Genomic DNA, 25,514 nt, shown 5'->3' with positions numbered 1-25,514 from the left:
GGACCCCACACCCCGCCATCCAGACCCTCCGGAAGGTCTAAACAAAAATTTCGTTAACACAAATTTTAAATTATACTTACTTGAAACGGACAATATTGTACCGAAAATTTTGAAAAATGTTCAGATGACCCATTGTCTCCTTTATAAAAATACATAGGATGAATATCTGAACCATCTGCTCATAATGTTCATACATTGATATTTAAAAGTGTTGTTAAAAATCGGAAACTGATTTAAAAAAATTATATGACAAATGCACCTTATGTCCAAATTATTTTTGCAAAGAATTCCGCTCAAGCCTGTGCTCGGGGCCGTCTTCAACTTGCAGTGAGGTAAGAGTTTGTTTGCTCCGTGTTGAAGGTCTGACTGTGACTTTGAGATGAAGAACAGCAATATTAAAAAGCGCTGTTCCTTTGCTTTTTGTGTGTGTGTGTGTGTTTTTTTTTTGCTGTGCATGTTTGAATGGTTTTACACTAGTAATTTTTGGGGCCCTTTATAGCTTACTGTTCGGTGTGAGCCAAGGCTCCGTGTTGAAGACCGTACTTTGACCTATAATGGTTTACTTTTTTAAATTTTGACTTGGATGGAGAGTTGTCTCATCGGCACTCATACCACATCTTCTTATATCTATCTATGTACTGATTTTGTGTCATGGATGGATACCCAATATCCTTTGTTTATATAAAAAGAAGATTTTTATCTATTATTGTAGTAATTAAGATCCTTCAATATTTTCTTTATCAGTACTGATCATGCATTATTTTACTTTTAATAGTTTTTAATTAGTACAAAACACAATTCAACATATTTGTTTTTCGTTTTTAGCATTAACCAGGCTGTTGGTATTCTGTTTGAAATGTTTCAACTTTGAATTTTGTCATGGCGGTGTCTTTTAAAGTTTACCAAGTCTATACGGCTTTGGTTTTGCACATTGTTAAAGGCTGTGTACGACGACCTTTGTAGATTTTTATAGATGTTTCTGTCGACCCTCGTCCTTTAGCCTCTGGTGGATAGTTTCAAGTCTTATTGGCAATCGTATCACAACACTTATAGACATAAATCCTGTCGATACATATAATTTTTGGCATTGCACAAATCCACGATTTTCTCAGACTGCAAGCGCCGTCTTTACACTAAATCCATTGTGGTGTACTGATTGATTTAAGTTAGACTTGAAAACATATAAAAAAGTAGACGTGGTATTATTGCCAATTAATTAATGAGCCAAGTATCCACCATAGTCCAAATGTGAAACAATGTAAACGAGAAAATCGACTGCCTGATTTATGAGAAAAACAATAAAATATTTTATTAATAAGATGAAATTGGACTTTGAACAAGCTTTCATTTACTCCGGTTACTCTTAGATCGGTACTTTGTGTCTTTTGTCTTTTTTGTTTGTCGCTTTACCCTAATTAAAATTCTTTATATAAAAATAAGAAGATGTGCCAATGAGACAACTCTCCACCAGAGAGTATAGATAACGTCGAAGTTAGCAACTATATGTGCCTGTTATAAGGAGACCTTGAAAAATAATTAGTATACAAGCAAATATACAAACAAATAAATCACATAGAACAGTAAACTATAAATGATATTATCAACTGTGCATTCAATAGAAAATAAAATTCGATTTGATTCAGGTATCTTCATGCATCCGTAATGTTAAAACATAGACTGAAATTTGACCTTAAAAGTATCTAAAGTATGTGCATGTCTCAATAATATCATTTTACCAATTAGTCCAGCTAATAAGACAAGAATACTATTTAGTATTTAAATGCTCTTTAAAAAAAAATACATCAGATTTTGACCTTGGTACACGAAGACGCCAGAATGTTTTCGACCTGAGCGAATGATAATAAAGATCAACTGCATGTTGTAAAAGTCAAGAGCCTACATGAAATCAACTGGTTGTCGTTGGTGGCTGTCTGCCACAATTGTTTTTCGTTGAATTATATTTTAGAATAAATCAGGCCTTGTGGTTTCCTCTTTTTTTGTTTTGCTTCTTCACATTTTGTCATCCTATGGCCTTTTTATAACATACATTACGGTGTGGGTTTTACTCACTGCATGTTGTACGGCCTGTGATGACATATAGTTGCTAACATCCTTGTCCTTTGGTCTTCAAGTGGTGGATAGTCTCATTGACAATCTTTTCCACATATTCTTATTTTCATACGAACAAGGTTTGGAACAACTAGTATATAGAATATCTAGCATCTTTGATCTAATAAAAAAAAAGAAACCTTATATCTTTGTATCCCTGGAAACACAATTTTGATGGCAGTAAGAATAAATATCTACTCCCATCAATATCTATCTTGAATGAAGCACACCTCCTCCTAAATGGTTATGAGTTTCAACGAATCTTTGTATGATGGAAGTTTACCATACCATCGGAAGATGTGCAAGTAACCATACGAACTATTTTAAAGTGATTGATAGCAATATAAAGCTGCATAACAAAAAGGTTTGTTCCCAGGTTGGTTTCATCTCACCTGAATTCCATGGTCTGCATCGGGACTTTTTTTAACTGTTACTGTTTTATCTAAACAAAAATTGATAACACCAGCCGTAGATTTCCCCTGTTCTTTGAGCTGACGTTTCTCTGACTTGAAATGACGATAAAGTCTGGATAGGTGTCTAATAAAAGCAGTCCAAATTTCCCGAATCGCAAGGATTGACTGGGGTATAGAAATGTGGTCATCCCTGTATTTATCCCATTCGGCAGTAAAAGCATGCTGAAGTTGCAAGCCATATTTGCAGCACGGTGAGCTTTATGTAGAACCTATACCTATTGTATTATTGTTAATTTATTCTTGTCCTGAAAAAGGATGAAATAATCGTCACTGGACGTTAAGCAAGCAATAATAAATAAACCAGATATCTCGCCCTTCATGTCGGTCGACCACTTGCATTATCTACTACCTACCTATATATACCTATACCTATTGTATGAATTGTTAATTTGTTCTCGTGCTGACGATGTATTTAATATTGGGCACTGGAGTAAAGCAAGCAGCAATCACCCATTCACCCAACACAGCAAGGTCATGATTCATTGAAAAATCAGGCTATACCAGCTGTTTAGTCATGCATTTGTTTGACATTGTCAAAAGCAAGAGCAATATCTCGTTGCACAGATGCGTACCTTCTTTTTTAGCACTGAAATTATGTTCATATGACTGGTAGGTGAGCGGCATAATGTCTTTACGAGCTCCAGCGTGTTTTTTTTTTGTTTTTTAACTCTAATTTAGATTAATAAAGATTTCAACTTTCATGTGACCATGACTAGGCTTATCGACCCGCGCGAAGGATAATAGTGCACGACAAATAGCAAACCTTCGAATTTATAGAGTGAAATAAATCTTTTTAAAACTTGTTTACAAATTCCGCTGTACATGTAAGACTTATATATACTTAAACTCCCTTCTCGTCAGTTCTACAGCTTTTGTCAAAATGATTATTATGCACAGAAAACCAATACCAGTGGTGATCGTATTTTTCAATGCAAAAAGCAAAGTTGTTAAATTGAGCAATATATGTTTTTGGTTTTTTTATTCCATGTGAGATCCATGTGATAAATATCTTATAAATCATTATTCTATGGCGTTGTCTTTTGAAGTGGCTGTCTTCAATTGGGTCCCATAACATAATTATTCTTTCCGAAATCATTGGTACTTACATGTAGATACTGGTTGTTTTTTGTTGGAAATTTGAAGGACGCAGTATTCTCCTATGCCGCTTTGTTATTTACGGCCGTCATGCAGAATCAAATAGTTGCTTTTCGGTGAAAGTACAATCCTTTGTTTGTTTTTTGCATTTAAAGTGTAGGTGTAATACGGATAATTCCTTACATCCAGCTATATGTATATATAAAAGTTTTCAAACACCCCAATCAAATTAAAATATAGAACTCGGATGTCGTTATACTATGTAGTATAATGAAACCCGAGTTCTATATTTTAATTAGATTGCAAACACCCCAAAACATATACCTTCTGAAAAAGTTGTATCACTCAAAATAGAATTTATAAGATATGTGGATATTAACAATAGATTCAATATTATTGAAGTGTACCAATAATTTATATATGGAAATGTCTTACTAGTATATATGAAGGTGTATTGTAACTAATATACAGAAGGCACCGACATTTGGTACCATTAGGAGAAATCTTAAAGTACTCGTAACCAATGCAGTTATAAAAAAAATAAAAGCATAAATGCACTGATAGAAATATTTTTTTCAAAATATAAATAACACAATAGCTGAGAGGGTGACCTCGAAATAAAATCATTGTCAATCTTGGCTATGAAAAGTCTATGAAAAAGGCCTGAGGCCGCGAAACGTATAACTTGAGCATTGTCTTTAAAATAATTAATGTAAATTCTATGCATTGCCTTCTAATTATCGATTTTCGATTGTGTCTGCACGAGAGAACGACATTAAAACTAAAGGCTCTAAAGAGCCTGTGTCGCTCACCTAGGTCTATGTGCATCTTCAACCATGGACACCCTCCAACATTGTGAACTAGAATAGAATTCGCGACAAAAATCTCTCTTTTGTTGATATTGTAATCTCTATCTTCTTTAGTTTTTGCCCAAAACACAAAAAGAGGTAAACAAATTGTTATTTAAGGGCAATCACTCCTATAAAGAGTCTTCTAACGATATTTAAGTGTCTATCTATCTTTTGTAGTTTTTGTCGAGCCTCCGACTTCTGACGCAGAAAGCTCGACATAGGGATAGTGATCCGGCGGCGGCGGCGTTAAAAGCTTATTTTTTCAGAAGGTAGAAGACCTGGATGCATCATACTTTGTCTATAGATGCCTTATGATATGAAGTTTTAGTCTGTCATATGTCCATTGTCCTTGACCTCATTTTCATGGTTCAATGACTACTTGAAAAAAAGGTAAGATTTTTTGTAATGTTAATTTCTCTCTTATTTTGAGTTTTGATAACTATATTTGGTATGTGCGTACCTTACAAGGTCCTCATGCCTGTCCGACTGTTTTCACTTGACATCGACCCCATTTCATGGATCAGTGAACAAGGTTAAGTTTTTGTGTTTTGGTCTGTTTTTCTAATACTGTATGCAATAGGTTAACTATATTTGATGTAGGAAAATATTTTAAAATGTACATGTGAATCTGGCAGGTTTTATTTGACCTTAACCTCATTTTCATGGTTCATTGCTCAATGATAAGTTTTTGTGTTTTGGTCTGTTTTTCTAATGCTGTATGCAATAGGTCAACTATATTTGGTGTATGGAAATATTTTACGATGTACATGTCAGTCTGGCAGGTTTTATTTGACCTTGACCTCATTTTCACGGTTTATTGCTCAATGTTAAGTTTTCGTGTTTTGGTCTGTTTTTCTCATACTGTATGCAATAGGTCAACTATATTTGGTGTATGGAAACATTTTTCGATGTACATGTCAGTCTGGCAGGTTTTATTTGACCTTGACCCCTTTTCACAGTTCATTGCTCAATGTTAAGTTTTTGTGTTTTGGTCTGTTTTTCTTAAACTTTAAGCAATAGGTCAACTATATTTGGTGTATGGAATGATTGTAAGGTGTATATGTCTGTCTAACAGGTATCATCTGACCTTCACCTCTTTTTCATGGTCCATTGGTCAATGTTCAGTTTTCCTGGTTAATTTTGTTTCTTAGATACTATAAGAAATAGGTCAACTATATTTGATGCATGGAATGATTCTAAAGTGTACATGTCTGTCTGGCAGGGTTCATCTGACCTTGACCTCATTTACATGGTTCATTGGTCAATATAAAATTTCTATGGTTTAGTCTGTTTCCTTTATACTATAAGCAATAGGTCATCTATATTTGGTGTATGGAATGATTGTATTAAAGGTGTACATGTATTTTCGCCTTGGTTTATCTGACATTGACCTTATTTTCTTGGATCATAAATGTTAATGTGATACTTGTAGTAAAACTTTATATTTAGCACTATCAACATAAAATCAATGGTCAGAATAGCAGGCGAGACATTTCAGCGTGTGCACTCTGGTAAGATAATGGCAAAAACAAAAACATATTGGCAATAAACTGTTGACACAGAGATAAGGCTCGCCTGTCGGCATACAAATTCAGAAAAGACGATCTGATGGGCAGCACCATTGCTAGTTAATTCGAAGTTGCTGGACCATAACAAAGAGGATGGCGCTTCAAAACGATCATCAAACTGAGATGTACTGATAGTAATGCAACTTCATACAAAATATCATTGATCTATCACAGGTAGATCTTATCAACCTAACTTAAGCAGAAAACTTAACATTGAAAATTGCTAATTAATTCAAAGTCATTGGACTACAAAGAGGATGGCGCGTCAAAACGATCATCAAACTGAGATGTACCGATAGAAATGCAATTAACTTTATAGAAAATATCATTGTCTATCATAAGTAGTTCCTATCAACATAACTTAAGCAGAAAACTTAACATTGAAAATTGCTAATTAATTCAAAGTCATTGGACTATGACCTAGGGGCAGGGCCTCAAAATAGTTGTCAAACTGAGATGTACTGATAGTAATGCAACTTCATACAAAATATCATTGATCTATCATAAGTAGATCTTATCAACCTAACTTAAGCAGAAAACTTAACATTGAAAATTGCTAATTAATTCAAAGTCATTGGACTATAACCTAGGGGGCAGGGACTCGAAATAGTCGTCAAACTGATATGTACTGATAGTAATGTAACTTTATAGAAATGATCATTCATCTATCACAAGTAGTTCCCATCGAATTGATTTAGCAGAAAACTTACCATTGAAATCGATAATGAATTCAAAGTCATTGGAACATGACCTAGGGTGCAGGGGCTCGAAATAGTCGTCAAACTGGTATGTACTGATAGTAATGCAACTTTATAGAAAATATCATTGATCTATCACAAGTAGTTCCTATCAAACTGATATAAGCAGAAAAGAACCAGAAATCGTCATTAAAGAGCGAGAACTCCAATAAGGAGTTGATTGCCAATTTTGGCTATGCTGATTTATTTGTAGATCTAGTCTTGCTGATCATTTTTGCTATTTAAAGTAGCTATCTATCTATAATAGTTTCTAAGATAAGAGGCAGAACAACTAAAAATGTGTAAAATCGTTATTAAAGAGCAATAACCCCAATAATGAATAAAGTGCCGATTTCGGCCAGTAGAGACTGAGACTTATCTGTAGAACTTATCTTGATGATCATTTTTGCTTATTTGGGTTTCTATCTATCTATTATAGCTTTTCAGATATTAGGCAAAAACGCAAAATTAGGTAAAAATCGTTATTAAAGGGCAATAACTTCAATAAGGGGTCGTCAGACGATTTCAACAGTGTTTGACTTATGAGTAGATCATGTATTGCTGATAATTTTTGTGATTAAAAGTTTTTCTCTTTCTATTATAATTTTCAAAATAAGAGGCAAAAATAAAAGAAATTGGTAAAATTCCTCATTTAAGGGCAGAAACTCCTGTAAGAAGTCGTCTTACAGTTTTGATGTTAATGGACAATAGGTAGATCTCATTATTCTGAACATTTCTGCCTTGTCAGATTTTCTTTATATATAAAACGGTTTTCAAGACAAGAGACAACATTTGCAAAAATCTTCTCCTCTGAAACTACTGGGTCAAATTTAACCAAACTTGGCCACAATAATCATCAGGATACTAGTATCTACTTTCAATGTCTGATGACCTCGCCTGCAACCAACGTGGCTAAAAATAGAACATTTTGTAAAAAAACTGGCATTTTAACGTGAAGTATAATAATTAATATTGTGACTCATCAGAAGAAAGCACCAAGAGAATGAAAATTTCCTACTTGCAAAAAAAAAAAGACAGAGTTCCAATGTCCCCTGCGTTGCACATATTTTTTATGTCCAAGGGCCATAACTTTTTATAAATATCTTGGAGAAATGAATGTTTGAGTGCGCTAACAACGCAAATTTTCATATTAATATTTTCAAGGGCCATAATTCATTTAAAAAATAATTGATCGGCAGTGATTTTCAAACTCAGACGAACAGACGGGACCCAGTATTTCTATGTCCCCCACAACACATTGCACAGGGGGGGACAATAAGATCAGTCAAACACTGGTAAAAGATAATATATCATTAAAAGATCATGAGTTACCAGCAATTATCATATTCCTCTCATTATCCTCAACTATATATCCAAGTTGTTTGGTTCAAACTCTGACAAATGTTCTTGAGTTTCCATATGTCAACCCTTTTTCTGAACTAATGTTGGTCTATTTTTAATATCAGAGACCTTGACCATGAACTTGCTGATCTCAATATGGTTAGGGAATTTTCTTATAATGTATGACCATGTATCAAAGTTTAATTTCAATCCCAAATAAGGTTCTCATCCTGAAACCTAAATTGACTGATAGGCTGATGCAGAGGTCAAAACATTATCCCCATCCTAAATAGTAATTTTCCTTTCATAAGATATCACCATATGCCCAAGTTTGACTCCAATCCCAAAGTAAGGTTCTTCAGTTACAAAAGTGTATCATCCTGAAAACAACATTGACTGAGAGACTGACAGGAATAAGATAAAGAACATTATACCCATCTACTTCAAAGCATGAGGTACAACATAATTGTGTTGAAATTAAAGTGGCAACATTTTTTATTATGATAATTTCCCTTGATGCTGTATTTTTTCTTGATTTAATTTCAAAAGCTATTATAAAAACTTGTACTCTGAATATACATAATAATTGAGACCACTAGTATAAATTAAATATTTCAGATACAATTGACAAGCTCGAAAAGATTTGCATTTCAGGTGCGGATCAAGGATTTTTAAAAAGGGCAGGCCTACTGGCAAGCCAACGTTAGGAGTGATACTTGTAAAAAGTCTATGCATTTATCCAACATGAAGGTCCATACTTGTAGTTATACTTGAGCATCAACAGTAGGTGCAGATCTGAAAATAAACAATTTTTTTCACATTTAATTTCTATATGAAATACGATCAGTCTGAATTTTTCAGGATTTCAAGCAAACTTATTATTGAAGGCTGTTCTGTTGCCTCTAGTCGCTTACATCCCCTCATTTGAACTTTGGTGGATAGGTGTCTCATTTGCAATCATACTACATCTCCTTATTTTTTATATTAGTGTTATATTACTTGATCTGTTCAATTAACTTAGGGATCATAGATTTATTCTGACGAGGAAGCTCCAAGCATGCTCAGAGGATGCTCGGAGCTTTTTAAGAAGGCTCTTCTCAACAGTTTATGTGACAATAATTATCATGATCCATTAAGATGTCAATCAAATCTATAGCACTTCTATAACAAGGAAAGTAAAGCATTATAGAGGAAGCTCAATTAACACCTGTGTAAACATCTGGTATATTCAAATACAACTTGCATGATTGTACAAAACTATAAAATGGATAAGAAATTCTTCAATGGTACTGTTATTAAAATATTTTCTTATTATATTTAATAAACATTCTTTTTTAATAATAAAAAAATACTCAAATTTTACAATTAGATAATATAATTTGAATATAATTTATACTATATAATATGCTACATAAAAGTCATCAAGACACAAACAACAGTCAGGGACGTTACTAAACAAGTTGGTTTTTTAAGTTACTTATATAGGTATTGTTTATTTTTAAAAATTATTTAATAACTCAATAGTTTTTTAAATGTCAATAGAAGCATGGACTAAATGTAGTTTTTATGAATTTGTATATCATTTCATTAAATAGAATTAAGAATTTATCAAATTTGAGAAGAGTATAGAGATAAAAGGTTTCTTTAAAAATAATGACAAAATTATTACTTTTAAAAGTTATTTTATACATCTTTGAAAAACTTAGTACTTACAATTATTTAAGGAACACATGTTATTGTTTTAGGTTACAAATTATAAATAACTTTAAGTCTTAATTAAATCACAAGAATCCATCTATTAATATCTATCTGTCTACCATTAAGATTTTCAAGGAAAATGATATTTTAATATTCCCAAGAGACCAATCTGACCCAGAAGTGTGGCGTCAGAAAGGCAATTAGTGTTTCAGGAGGATTAGTTTTATATTTCATGGGAAAATTAAGCAGATGTTTGTGCAAAATTATTAAAGCTAGTAAAACCTGTATGAATGAACACCTATAAAGATAATCTTAACAAAAGTTAATTATACATGATATAGAAGTAATATCTGAAATAGCCTCGCTTTCACATAACTTGTATAGGTAATTTTGAAAATTACTTGTTTAAGAAATGCCCCTAACTGAACAACAGTATTTTTTTATAGAAAATTATGGCTATTTAAGGAAAAGTTGTAATTCATTATTGGAAGGCTGGTTTGAGGGGGTAATACCACCATTGTTTTTCCCCTATTATGTCTCTGTTTAATTGACGTTTTAAATAAAGAAATACTTGGCATCAGTTAAGTTTTATCCTGTCCAGTAATACAGTGAAAATACAACATAACTTTTCATTGCATATAAGATAGTAAACATCACCAGAAGTTAACCAATCGAATTCCTCTCCCCCTTTTTTCCCTGTTTACAAGCTTAAGTAGCCATGTCCCCTTAAATTTCCAAAATATTTTATAGAAACACCAAATAAAAAAATTATATTGCTTTGAAACACCCAAGATACATGTTTACGACCCAAAAAAGCTTTTTCTGCAATGAAATGCAGGGTTAATTTCTAACAACTGTCAAATTAAAGGGAATATTAAAAAAAATGTCAACCCTTTTTTGGCATGAAACTGGATGTACCATGTTTTGGTGGTATTACACCTTGAAAGAATTTTCACAATATAATAATAAATTTGATTTTAGTTCAGCAATCCTCTATTTCTTTTTCTTGAATGACTTTTTAATATTATATATAATATCTAAATAACTTCTATCAAAAGGAAAGCCAAGAGTTCCAAATGGTAAGGTTGAAACCATCCCTTCGTAAATTTTATGGACGCCATCAAGAGTTGGTTGACCGTTATGGAATAACCGTTTCACAGATGATATCGGATATGTTCCTTATGTCGTAACTACAATACCCTTCCCTTTTCACGAATGTGACTTACCGAATTAGACTATTTACTGGATTTGTAATAACATAAGCAACACGACGGGTGCCACATATGGAGCAGGATCTGCTTACCCTTCCGGAGCACCTCAGATCACCCCCAGTTTTTGGTGGGGTTCGTGTTGCTTAGTCTTTAGTTTTCTATGTTGTGTCATCTGTACTATTATTTGTCTGTTTGTCTTTTTAATTTTGGCCATGGCGTTGTTAGTTTGTTTTCGATCTATGAGTTTGACTGTCCCTTTGGTATCTTTCTTCTCTCTTTTAAAGCAATGTAGAGGAAGATCAGTTAACACATGTATGTAGAAAGTCTTTTTATATAGTCCTTTATCAGTACATACTATCAATATAAAACAGATTCTAAATATATAAATATATATACTGAATTTTTTTTCTATAAGATTTAAATTACTTTTTTTTTTTAAAGATTCATGAGTATAATTATAAATAAACAGCTGCGCCATGAGCGCATGATACGCCCTTCATCTTGTGTGTGAATTTTTATGCAAAAAGCATAAATAGTTTCTGACATACGGCGTGACATGCGAAAACCCCCTTTTTTTTTTACAAAAAACTCTATCTCTAAAATAAAATTTTGATTCAAAACCAAAAAGTATACAGATCTTTAGATTAATATAACTGAGAAGTGTGTAAAATTTTAAGCAAAAATCATAAATCGTTTTTGAGATACGGCGCGACATGTGAAAACCCCCCTTTTAAAAAAAAAAAATCAATATCTCAAAAATAAAATTTTGAATCAAAACCAAAAAGTATACAGGTCTTTAGATTAATATAACTAAGAAGTGTGTAAAATTTTAAGCAATAATCATAAATCGTTTTTGAGATACGGCGTGACATGTGAAAAACCCCTCCCCCTTTTTTTACAAAATACTCAATAACTCAAAAATAAATTTTGAATCATCACCAAAAAGTATACAGATCTTAAGATTAATATAACTAAGAAGTGTGTAAAGTATTAAGCAATAATCATAAACTGTTTTTGAGATACGGCGCGACAGATGGATGGACACCGCGACATGTGAAAAACCCCTTCCCCTTTTTTAACAAAATACTCAATATCTCTAAAATAAAATTTTGAATCATCACCAAAAAGTATACAGATCTTAAGATTAATATAACTAAGAAGTGTGTAAAGTTTTAAGCAATAATCATAAATTGTTTTTGAGATACGGCGCGACATGTGAAAAAAAACGCACATCTGTTTTAGTTACTAAGTCCTGTAACTCAAAAAGTTTTAATCTTATTTTCACCAAAAAGTATACAGATCGTTTGACCATCATAAGAAACAACTATGTTAAGTTTCATGAAATTTGGATAAGTCATTCTCAAGTTATGGTGCGACATGTTTACGCTGGAAAGACAGACGGACAGATGGATGGACACCGGACATTTGTATACCATAATACGTCCCGTCAAAAATTGACGGGCGTATAAAAACCACATAAAACAAAGTTATTTATAATTTTAGGCATAATAATGGACATTGTGGCAGTTGTTTGGAGTTGAAACAACTATTTATTTCTTGTATTGTGTTGTTTTATATTCAATTTATACAAGTATTAGAAATATGATTACACAATTTTAAAAGTAAATATTGATAAAAGTCTGTCTGCAACCTGTCCAATAATACTGTATAAAATATGTGTAGAGGCAAAACATTATTATCAAAGGTTTATATCACAGCATGATACATTATAGTTTGAGGGAATAACCCATTTTACAGTTTCAGTAGGATAATTATCTTAGAGCATCCTGTTATGCTCCATATGAAATATTTTGTTAATATTAAAATGCTGTATGCTTTTAGATTAAAAAAATCTTCAACAATAATAATTGATTACAATTTCAATAGAGGGAAACAGTTAAATAAGATAGAAACTGAAGATATTAAGATTATTTGATAGCTATATGGTAGACACATTTTAATTTAAACCCTAAACTAAAGTGGTATAGTCGTGACTCCCTATTGTCATGTTCCTACAGTCATGACAGTAGTATGCTAAATCAAAAACGCAGTTAAGCATACCAATTGAACTATTACTATACATCTTTAAATATTTGTAAGTGAGGAAAATTGCCTGTTCTCCTCAAACAAAAAACTTCTAAACTGCCTTATTCCTAACTTGAAACCGATTATTACAAGAATTTTTAACTGTAGTTTTAATATATATTATAAAATAACGGTATGTTTTAAAATTCCAAGCATTACATAGTTCTTATGAAGAATTTCTGATCTATTTTATAGTTTTGTAAAATCATGCAAGTTGTATTTGAATATACCAGATGTTTACACAGGTGTTAATTGAGCTTCCTCTATAATGCTTTACTTTCCTCTTTACAAAAGTGCTATAGATTTGATTGACATCTTAATGGATCAAGATAATTATTGTCACATTAACTGCTGAGAAGAGCCTACTTAAAAAGCTCCGAACATGCTTGAAGCATGCTTGGAGCTTCCTCGTAAGAATAAATCTATGATCCCTTATTTGTGAGCTAATAAAATTTTGAAATTTTACTCTTCTATTCCTTGTGTTGTCCTTATGTTGTGACATCAACTCTTTTTGAAAGTTCTAATTCCAAATCAATTTTTCAACTTACCTAGTGGAAAGGCCCCCAACTGGTGCTCTAAAACATGGCACACCTCTCTGGCGACGTCTTCTGAATGCTTGTTCTGTTAACTTGGCCTCTGATGCGGGATTTATTCTCCAGAATGATCCTTTACCGGGTTCATCTTGTGATCGAGGTACTTGGACAAAATAACTATTCAATGATAAATTATGTCTAATTGAATTCTGAAAGTAAAAGAAATAAATTGATAATGTAAATTTTTATTTTGTTTGTAGAAGCTGGTAAATTCACATCCACGACAAACTAAACAGAAAATGAAAATATTTATGGAATCATCATCTCCTCTCTGCCAGTATCTTCCTCCTTTTAAAGGAGCACATCAGCTATAACTTATTATATTTGGGGCTTATTTTGCATGGCCACTAAGTATCTACATGTGTATAAAATTATATCTTTGCTGCGACAAAGTCAGTGTGTGCTTATTGAAGCTGCATTCAACTGCTATCAAGCTTAATATATACATTTTCTTGTCTGTTCCAATAATTATCTTGTGCAATGCCAATAAGTCTTGGTTCCTCCATTTATTAACAAAGGAGGGCCAAGAACTACACTAGAGCTAAGGCGGATGCTCTTATTTCCACCTGTTAACAGTGGCACTGAGCATACCATTTCTTTTCTTTTATCTTAGGTTTGCAAATACAAACTATTGAAAATTAGATATGCTTTTGTATTCAATATTTTTTCAAAATTTTGGTTAAAAGTTTTTTAGAAAGGACTGAGCTGTCCAATATAAAAAAAGGAGATGTGGAATGATTACCAATGGGACCTCTGTGGCCAAGTGGTCTAAGTAGTCAAACTGCTGTATCACTAGCCTGTCAACACTGAGTTTGTGAGTTAGTATCCCGCACATGGTAGGTGCGCTAGAGTCCAGTCTTAATTGACTAGGATTGTCAGTTTTCCTATCGAAGGGTGTGGTTCTCTCTGTGCACTCCAGCTTCCTCAACCAATGAAAACTCACCGCCACAAAATAGCACAATAATGCTGAAAGTGGCATTAAACACCAATCAATACCAATGAGATAACTATCCATTAGAGACCAAATGATGTAGATGTTTACATCTATAGAAAGGTCACCTAACTGCAAGCTGGGCAGGAAAAAATAACACCTAAGCTGTAGTGTATATATCTTATGAAAATAAGAAAATGTGGTATGATTGCCTATGAGACAACTCTTCACCAAAGACAAACATAAAGTAGAATAACATATGGTTTGTTACTCGAACTTGTAAACGAATAACTAATACCTACCTGCCAAACTTTGTCAGCTGTTCTGTAATAAGGATAATTTTCTGTTATATAAACATAGATGCCACTGAGTGTCAATTGTTTATCAGGCACTGATGATATAGCTTGAACTATCAACTGTGTGTAAGAATAAGGAGGCTTTGAATCATCTTTGGGACTTCCCCCGCCTCCACTTGATGTTTCACTATTTTGTAACATAGGGGTATTGTCTTTTTCTTCGTGTTTAATGCTATTATTGTTAGTAAGACTGTTAGCACTACTGTTTGAAGTTACAGGGGCATTCAGGGCAGTGATCTGTGCCTCCAATATACAGTTAGGACGGTAGGGTGTGCCTCCTCTTGGAGAGGTTGGACAAGAATTTGCTGCACTGAAAAACATAAAAAAACAGAACTGTTTAATGAGAAGTCCATCACTTTATATATCAGGGTTCGACATCAATTTTTTAAACAACTTGCACTTTGGGCAACGACCTCAATATATAACTTGTCCAAAAGAGAAAATCACTTGTCCAAATTGTGTACTTGCTCAAGAAACTGCCAGTGATTGACATAAATCATGTAAATGCATTTAAAAAAGGAATAAAATGCGAGGCTCACACTACTTCAGAATCAAAGGTAGAAGTGACTTCTCTTTTTGAAACTGATAGGGAGAAGTGCCCTTGAAAATTGATTGTTGGTTTCACCTTACAAAAGAAAATTTTAAAGGGTTGGCAGGCAGGAAAAACTTTTTCTATGGCGGGGGGGGGATTCATGATTCATTGAAAAATCAGGCTATTCCAGCTGTTAAGTCATGCATTTGTGACATTGTTAAAAGCAAGAGCAATATCTCGGTGCACAGATGCGTAACTTCTTTTTTAGCACTGAAATTATGTCCATATGACTGGTAGGTGGGCGGTAAAATGTCTTTACGAGCTCCAACGGGGATCTTTTATTTTCTTAACTCTAATTTAGATTAATAAAGATTTCAACTTTCATGTGACCATGTATAGGCTTATTGACCTGCGCGAAGGATAAAAGTTTACGAAAAATAGCAAAGCTTCAAATTTATAGTGTGATTTAAATCTTTTTAAAACTTGTTTACAAATTCCGATGTACATCAGGGACAGTCTATACTAACTGTCATTATGTATGACCATGTATCAAAGTTTTATTTCAATACCAAATAAGGTTCTCATCCTGAAACCAAAATTGACTGATAGGCTGATGCAGAGGTCAAAACAGTATCCCCATTCTAAATAGTAATTTTCCTCTCATAAGATATCACCATATGCCCAAGTTTGACTCCAATCCTAAAGTAAGGTTCTTCAGTTACAAAAGTGTATCATCCTGAAAACAACATTGACTGAGAGACTGACAGGAATAAGATAAAGAACATTATACCCATCTACTTCAAAGCATGAGGTACAACATAATTGTGATGAAATTAAAGTGGCAGCATTTTTAATTATCATAATTTCCCTTGATACTGTATTTTTTCTTGATTTGATATCAAAAGCTTTATCAGGGCTCACGCTACCAGGCGACTAGGGCGAAGAAGTCGCTTTCCCGTCTGTCACTTCGCTTTGCCCGACCCTCAAAAGTGAAAACAAGTAGCCCTGTGGTTTAAGATACTCGCTTTCAGTCGCTTTTGTCATCTGCAATATTCAATTTTTACCAAGACGATGAAACAGTAATTTTTCATTTTAAAGTAAAGAAATTCAAGGCATAAACGATTTATTTTCTTCAGAAAAGAGGTTAAAGCATTGATTTCAAAGTTGGTGGCATGTTATTTCATAAAAACAATTTTTTATCACTTCAGGTACTTGTTACTCGAGCGTACATCAAATCATTTTAACTTTCGGCAAAATAAGTTGTTACTTCATTAGAACTTGATGAAATTTGTCTGAAGTAAATTTGTTATCCTTGTATTGCATTAAAAACGTCATATTCCTTTCCAAATAGCTTGTCAAACATCGTTTATTTTTTGTAAATTTTTCTTCGTCCGCCATTTAAATTATTGGTCATATTATTGTACAACTACGGATCGGAGTTGGGATTTCATCGAAAACTGACCTGGTATGACCGAAATCCGGATTTTTACGACAATGACTACGGATGCATGAATGGCACTGCTGACAGACAAAAATTGATCCCAAAAGGAAAAATTACGCATTCCACACGCATTAACATACTTTTGGTTAGATCTTCTTGATTAATGTATATATTTCCATGTATATGCATTGTTTCAATTTATAAGTTAAAGTTGCTCAACTCTAGGCCTTTTACACTAATATAATTATATTATGTCCAAGCTTAACTGTTAAATTTATATATCTTTTTAATGAAAAATACTCAGTTTCATGAACATGATAACAGAGTAGTTTTTTAATTGATATAACAACTTTCTTTTCCTTTTTGATATAAAAAAAAATCTTTTTTATTAGTCCAGATATTTAATTGTTTTTTTCTGAAAAGAGGACTCATATGATTGTGCAACTAGAGATGATAAAAATAAACAACTTTAAATGTGAACAGTTACTTTAATTGTATACCCAGATACAAATTGAACAATATAAAAAAAATAAGATACATATGGCCCTTAATGTATTATAGTAAAAACCAAACATTGTAGTGCCGCGGGTGAACAAGCACTTCTCTTTCAAATCTCACCACTTCTCCCTCTCAATTTCAAAAAGAGAAGTCACTTCTCCCTATGATTCTGAAGTAGTGTGAGCCCTGCTTTTATAAAAACTTGTACTCTGCAAAACATTTTGCGTTGAGTTTACATAATAATTGAGACCACTAGTATAAATTAAATATTTCAGATACAATTGACAAGCTCGAAAAGATTTGCATTTCAGGTGCGGATCAAGGATTTTTAAAAAGGGCAGGCCAACGTTAAGAGTGATACTTGTAAAAAGTCTATGCATTTATCCAACATGAAGGTCCATGACGGGAGGCCCAATGTAACAATTTCAATGAAAAGGCAAACAATCTTCAATTTCCACAAGAAATTGCAACAAAGAAAGCATGCATATTTGCCAGGTATAATCTGTGGATGTTGATGATGGATGTAGTTTTGGGCTGGGGCTGTAGGCATGCTTTCCTCCAAATGTTCAGGGATAGGACTACCCTATCGTGACATACTGTCAGGTGTAAATGAACCTCCCATCTGACTAGGAGATGTAGGTGCAGATCTGAAAATAAACAATTTTTTTTCACATTTAATTTCTATATGAAATATGATCAGTCTGAATTTTTCAGGATTTCAAGCAAACTTATTATTGAAGGCTGTTCTGTTGCCTCTAGTCGCTTACATCCCCTCATTTGAACTTTGGTGGATAGGTGTCTCATTTGCAATCATACTACATCTCCTTATTTTTTATATTAGTGTTATATTACTTGATATGTTCAATTAACTTATTTGTGAGCTTATAAAATTTTGAAATTTTACTCTTCTATTCCTTGTGTTGTCCTTATGTTGTGACATAAACTCTTTTTGAAAGATCTCATTCCAAATCAATTTTTCAACTTACCTAGTGGAAAGGCCCCCAAATGTTGCACTAAAACATGGCACACCTCTCTGGCGACGTCTTCTGAATGATTGTTCTGTTAACTTGGCCTCTGATGCGGGATCTATTCTCCAGAATGATTCTTTACCGGGTTCATCTTGTGATCGAGGTAATTTGACAAAATAATGATTCAATGATAAATTATGTCTAATTGAATTCTGAAAGTAAAAGAAATAAATTGATAATGTAAATTTTTATTTTGTTTGTAGAAGCTGGTAAATTCACATCCATGACAAACTAAACAGGAAATGAAAATATTTATATACTAGAAATATTAAATCATCATCTTCTCTCTGACAGTATCTTCCTCCTTTTAAAGGAGCACATCAGCTATAACTTATTATATTTGGGGCTTATTTTGCATGGCCACTAAGTATCTACATGTGTATAAAATTATATCTGTGCTGCGACAAAGTCAATGTGTGCTTATTGAAGCTGCATTCAACTGCTATCAAGCTTAATATATACATTTTCTTGTGCAATGCCAATAAGTCTTGGTTCCTCCATTTATTAACAAAGGAGTGCCAAGAACTACACTAGAGCTAAGGTGGATGCTCTTATTTCCAGCTGTTAACAGTGGCACTGAGCATACCATTTCTTTTCTTTTATCTTAGGTTTGCAAATACAAACTATTGAAAATAAGATATGCTTTTGTATTCAACATTTTAACAAAATTTTGGTTAAAAGTTGTTTAGAAAGAACTGGGCTGTCCAATATAAAATAAGGAGATGTGGAATGATTACCAATGGTACCTCTGTGGCCAAGTGGTCTAAGTAGTCAAACTACTGTATCACTAGCCTGTCAACACTGAGGTTGTGAGTTAGTATCCCGCACAATGGCAGGTGCACTAGACTCCAGTCTTAATTGACTAGGATTGTCAGTTTTCCTATTGAAGGTCGTGGTGCTCTCCGTGCACTCCAGCTTCCTCAACCAATGAAAACTGACCGCCACAAAATAGCACAATAGTGCTGAAAGTGGCATTAAACACCAATCAATACCAATGAGATAACTATCCATTAGAGACCAAATGATGTAGATGTAACTGCAAGCTGGGAAGGAAAAAATAACACCTAAGCTGTAGTATATATATCTTATGAAAATAAGAAAATGTGGTATGATTGCCTATGAGACTACTCTTCACCAAAGACAAACATAAAGTAGAATAACATATGGTTTGTTACTCGAACTTATAAATGAATAACCTAATACCTACCTGCCAAACTTTGTCAGCTGTTCTGTAATAAGGATAATTTTTTGTTATATAAGCATAGATGTCACTGAGTGTCAATTGCTTATCAGGCGCTGATGATATAGCTTGAACTATCAACTGTGCGTAAGAATAAGGAGGCTTTGAATCATCTTTGGGACTTCCCCCGCCTCCACTTGATGTTTCACTATTTTGTAACATAGGGGTATTGTCTTTTTCTTCGTGTTTAATGCTATTATTGTTAGTAAGACTGTTAGCACTACTGTTTGAAGTTACAGCGGCATTCAGGGCAGCGATCTGTGCCTCCGATATAAAGTTAGGACGGTAGGATGTGTCTCCTCTTGGAGAGGTTGGACAAGAATTTGCTGCACTGAAAAACATAAAAAAACAGAACTGTTCAATGAGAAGTCCATCACTTTATATATCAGGGTTCGACATCAATTTTTTTAACAACTTGCACTTTGGGCAACGACCTCAATATATAACTTGTCCAAAAGAGAAAATCACTTGTCCCAATTGTGTACTTGCTCAAGAAACTGCCAGTGATTGACATAAATCATGTAAATGCATTTAAAAAAGGAATAAAATGCGAGGCTCACACTACTTCAGAATCAAAGGTAGAAGTGACTTCTCTTTTTGAAACTGATAGGGAGAAGTGCCCTTGAAAATTGATTGCTGGTTTCACCTTACACAAGAAAATTTTAAAACCCGCCCCTGACAACTTTAAGCAAATTAAATCAATAAATTGAAACAATACATTTACATGGAAATATATATATATTTAACTACGGAGATCAAACCAATGTATGTTAATGGGTATGGAATGTGTAATTTTCACTTTAGGGATCATTATTTTTCTATCAGCTGTACCATTCATGCGAATAAGATTACAGATTTCGGTGATAGTTGGTCTGCCTCGGATTGTGACTAGTATAAAAATTTCAATGGCTAAAGCACAAAAATTTACAAAAATAAACAATGTTTGGCAAGCGATATTTGTTTAATTTATGCTTTACAGTTTTTTCAATTAATCAAATCCCTTCGGTTCCCTCAAAAAAAAATTTCCAGGATTAAATCAATCTCATATTCATCTTTTTCCATATTTTTTTTTTTTTTTTTGGTTTTATCATGACCATTTTTTGGAATACATGTGTACTTTTTCATCTGTGAATTATTAGTTATGTACAGTTCTGCCCAATGTCTTTTAAATAATGATAAATATCAATGTCAATGTCTTTTAGGTTTAATTTGTGTTGTTACAAAGTTAGGTTGCTGTCTCTGTGATGTTTACGCTACATCTTGTGTTATTCATACCTGAACTTACCTGATGGTCCCAGTTGGAGATGGACAAGGACTTTCGAACCGTGGCGGCTGAACAGGATCTGGGATGTTGATCTTTAATGGAGGTAATGGTGCCTTCTTCTTTGGTGGGGTTTCCAGCTGTGGAGGGGGTGGAGCTGTTGTTGGGGATTGTCTTCTACTAAAGACTGGAACACAATCTTAATATTTGTACTAGGAAATCTGAGGACACACCTACAAACATAAACAGAAAAGATAAATAAATAAGTAAATTGGTCCAGTACAATAATTTTTTTGTTAACTGCGCCCAGACAAACCCAGGGTTCTCATAGGTTAATCTGTATAATGCAGTTGCAGGACTTTTTTTCAGCTTTGTAATATGTGTATTGACAATTCTTTTTTATCCAGGGGTCACTTTAGGCATCATCAATGTTGCCAATTGCTGTTTTGTCTTGCAATACATTTCATGTATGGCGACATCACTTCAAATTATAATCATATTTGTTTAATTTGGCAGAAACATTCTCATATATGTAATTGATGTATTGCATGGTAGGTTTCGTAATCATCAATCAATTTCTTTCTTGCAATGGAATATTATCATTATATAAAAAATACAGTACCACTAAAATGAAAATATAAATAAGCTCTATAATGCTTAAAATTAAAAAAAATAAAATGTTCCGCTGGGGCGCAGCTTGATACGACCGCAGAGGTCGAACCCTGAACAGTTAGGGCAAGTATGGACACAACATTCAAGCTTGATACAGCACTGAATTTGGATTGTAATTAAATATTTGACACAGCATAGGTTTCTCACACAGAATGAAAGTGGTCTAAGAACTTAAAAATTTTTAATTTACCTATTCAAACCATATCATTATTATTTGCTTTTGTATATAAATCAGAAATAACCAATTTAAAATGGAAAATTTTAAAGAAAAAAAAGGAAACCCCCCCCCCCCCCCAAATTTTTTGAACCCCCTTATGATTCATCACCCCAAAATTCAATCCCAGCTTTCCCTTTGTGTTATGGTACCTTGCAGTACAATTTCAGAGAGATCCATACACTTGAACACAAGTTATTGTCTGGAAACTTGAAAAATGCTTGTTTTTGGGCCCCTTTTTGGCCCCAAATTCCTAAACGTTTAGGGCAATTACCCCCAAACTAAAACCCAGCTTTCCCTTAGTGATATGGAACCTTGCAGTACAATTTCATAAAGATCCATACACTTACAAGTTATTGTCCTGAAACTAGAAAAATGCTTGTTTATTTGCCCTTTTATGACCCCTAATTACTACAATTTTGAGGGAATTACCCCCAAAATCAATCCCAGCATTCCCTTTGTGGTATGGTACCTTGCAGTACAATTTCATAAAGATCCATACACTTACACACAAGTTATTGTCATGAAACTAGAAAAATGCTTGTTTTTTGCCCCTTTTTGGCCCCGAATTTCTAAAATTTGGCGGCAATTACCCCTAAAATCAATCCCAGCATTCCCTTTGTGATATGGAACCTTGTGATACAATATCAGAGAGATCCATACTCTTACACACAAGTTATTGTCACGAAACTAGAAAAATGCTTGTTTTTTGCCCCTTTTTTGCCCCCAATTCCTAAAATTTGGAGGCAATTACCCCCAAAATCAATCCCAGCATTCCCTTTGTGATATGGAACCTTGTGGTACAATGTCAGAGAGATTCATACACTTACACACAAGTTATGTCTGGAAGTTACAAAAATGCTTATTTTTGGCCCCTATTTCCTTAACTGTTGGTACCATAACCCCCAAAATCAATCCCCACCTTCCTTTTGTGGTATTGAACCATATGGTAAAATTTCATTGAGATCCATTCACTTAAACTAAAGTTAGAGTGCGAAAACTAATGTGTCTTCTGACGACGACGACGATGACGCCAACGTCATACCAATATACGACCACAAAAATTTTTTTGCGGTCGTATAAAAACTTAGAAAAAATTCTGTTCTGTTGAGAAAACCATGCATGACTTGCTCAGAGAATTTGACAAGACTGTAAGGTAACAGTCTAAGAAATCAACATTCCCTTGGGTTCTTTAAAAGAGTCAGTCAAGATCATGTTTATGTATAATGAATATGAATATTTTGTGAATTATTGTCATTGTGTCCAGTCTGGCCATCTGATGACAGACTAGTTAAATTTTATTCGGACTAGTATCTCTTTGCAAAACATTATTTAGACATACATGTAGAAGAAAAATGTTATGTCGGAATTTTGGTCTTCGGACTAGTAGTTGGAAAAGATTTTGGTGGAGACTGGTGCAGGGGCGGATTCAGGCGGGGGCATGGCGGGCGTGCGCCCCCCCTAAAATTTGCAAAGCATGGGTTGTCTCTACACTCTTGAAAGAATATTTCGATAATTTTACCTCAAAAAAAATTTAAGGTTGCGCCCTCCTAACCTAATATCCTGGATCCGCCCCTGTGGCAATAATTTGAATTCGGTTCCTTACCTGGAAGAAGAAGAAGAAGAGCACACAAAAATGGCAGCAAATCAAGGGAAAACAACATAAAAAAGATATTGGAGTAACTATTGACATGAATCTGTCATTTGCAAATCATATTCAAAACCAAGTTAATAAAGCTAATCAGATCGTAGGCCTCACTCGCCGTTCTTTTGTCCACCTAGACAATTGCACATTTACATTATTATTTAAGGCACTTGTAAGAATCTGAAGTATGCAAACAGTATATGGTCACCCTACAGGAAGGCTGACATTACAAGTATTGAAAATGTGCAAAAGAGAGCGACCAAAATGTTGCCTACAATGAGAGACTTGCCATACGAAGACCGCTTACGAAAACTCAAGCTTCCAACCCTCCGTTTCCGCTGTTTACGAGGTGACATGATAGAAGTGTACAAGTTATTGACAGGATTATACGACACTAGGGTTTATACTAGAGATGCACAACACAAAGTTCGAAAAAGACAAGAGGCCACTCAATGAAACTTATGAAACAACGAAGTCGTCTGGATCTGAGGAAATATTTTTTCACCAACAGAGTAGTGGACATATGGAACAACCTCCCTGAAGAAGTTATATCAGCAAAACCTTAAACACTTTCAAAAATAGATTGGACATGTTACTTTGTTAGATAAATTTTGGGCCATTATGTATAATTTCGAAGCAGAATATGAAATTTTATCCGGAAGTGAGAAACGTACAATTAAATACAACAATGATGAAGTAGAGCAGAATAGAATGGTACAACAGTGCCAGCGTTCTGAAGATCCATAGGTATCCATGGCATAGGTATTGCCACTGGTAGGTAACATTCCCTATTCCAAGTGTTTACATTCACAATATCCCGACATGCTTTGCGGTTTACCCTAAACTTTAAAAAACGCGGTAAATTTAAAAGGATTTCGTGTTGTTTTAGCCGGCATTAAAACAAATATTCTAATTCAATTTCGTTAGTTGGACAAATTAAAATCAATCAATTATTATTGCTTTTATCCTTTGGTGGCTGTATTGACCTAAGGGGCATCCATTTACTTTTAATCTTATCATATGGAGGAAGGGGGACTAGCTAGAGTGGGGCGCACATATTCGCGGGGGACACAATTTCGCCGTTTTATGATTTTGAGGTGTAGAAACTTCAAAGGATTGCTGAAATGGAAGAAATATGCCGGTAAATTATATTTTTATAACAAATATGATCATTTTTTAAACTTAGAAAAAATTTCGGCAATTACCGCAAAGGACCGAAAAACGGACAACGATTTCCGGCCAATTTCCTGAATGAAAAAAAAGATTTCAAAGAAGTATTACTTAGTAATTCTTTGACTGATTGACCTAAATTTCAGTTCTTTACACCTTTGAAATGTCTGCTATTCATCTATGCAACTGCCTCGTCTGAATTTTTGGCAAAACAAAGAAATAATAAGAGAAAAAAAAAGAAAATGGAAAAAGGTTGTGCATGCAGGGGTAGAAAACATCCTTACATTTTCATTTCATTCAACAATTAAGTAATACATACTTCGAATAGTAATTAATGTTGACGTTAAGCTTGTGTACTTTTATTTCAACTACGTTATTAATCGAACTCTCTATATCTGATTACTATCGCCAGTAAACCGGCATTTGTTTCAGCAATTATTTATTTCCCGCGAAAAAGGTTCTGAACAAGTTCGACCGAGGACAGATTATGTTGTTTGGCCATGTTTCACGTCCTTCGTACGGACAATGTCGGGCAATTAAACGCAGAAGCTGTTCTCAAACAATGGGATCTTAGTGGCACAAGAAAGGTCGAACTAGCGTTCACAGACAATGACTAGCTTCCATTCTTTCAGTGGTCTTTATTAAATTTTGTTAGAATGTGTGTTATTTTTATTGCAGGGTTAACCACACACACTTGTCCCGCTTTTTCTACTATTAAACATGTACCCTACTGTAAATGGATATATGTTTTGATGGAACAAAATT

At 33.9% G+C, this 25,514-nt stretch overlaps 1 protein-coding gene across 1 annotated transcript; it reads right to left on the bottom strand.

Moving 5' to 3' along the window:
* Positions 1-8,651: 8,651 nt before the first annotated feature.
* Positions 8,652-24,406, bottom strand: LOC127708004 (forkhead box protein K2-like). The gene is made up of 7 exons (XM_052212792.1): positions 24,254-24,406; positions 21,073-21,281; positions 19,755-20,118; positions 18,506-18,699; positions 14,995-15,358; positions 13,717-13,910; positions 8,652-8,969 (listed from the first exon to the last, which is right to left on the bottom strand). Exons 3-7 carry the CDS (start codon positions 19,947-19,949, stop codon positions 8,939-8,941), a joined length of 978 nt encoding a protein of 325 aa, XP_052068752.1. The 5' UTR covers positions 19,950-20,118; positions 21,073-21,281; positions 24,254-24,406; the 3' UTR covers positions 8,652-8,938.
* Between the last annotated feature and the right edge of the window lie 1,108 nt (positions 24,407-25,514).

The sequence above is a fragment of the Mytilus californianus genome, unplaced genomic scaffold (assembly GCF_021869535.1).
Source record: "Mytilus californianus isolate M0D057914Y unplaced genomic scaffold, xbMytCali1.0.p SCAF_7, whole genome shotgun sequence".
Lineage (NCBI taxonomy): Eukaryota > Metazoa > Mollusca > Bivalvia > Mytilida > Mytilidae > Mytilus > Mytilus californianus.
Note: the sequence above shows the minus strand (reverse complement) of the source record. Positions and strands in the feature narration are given on the sequence as shown.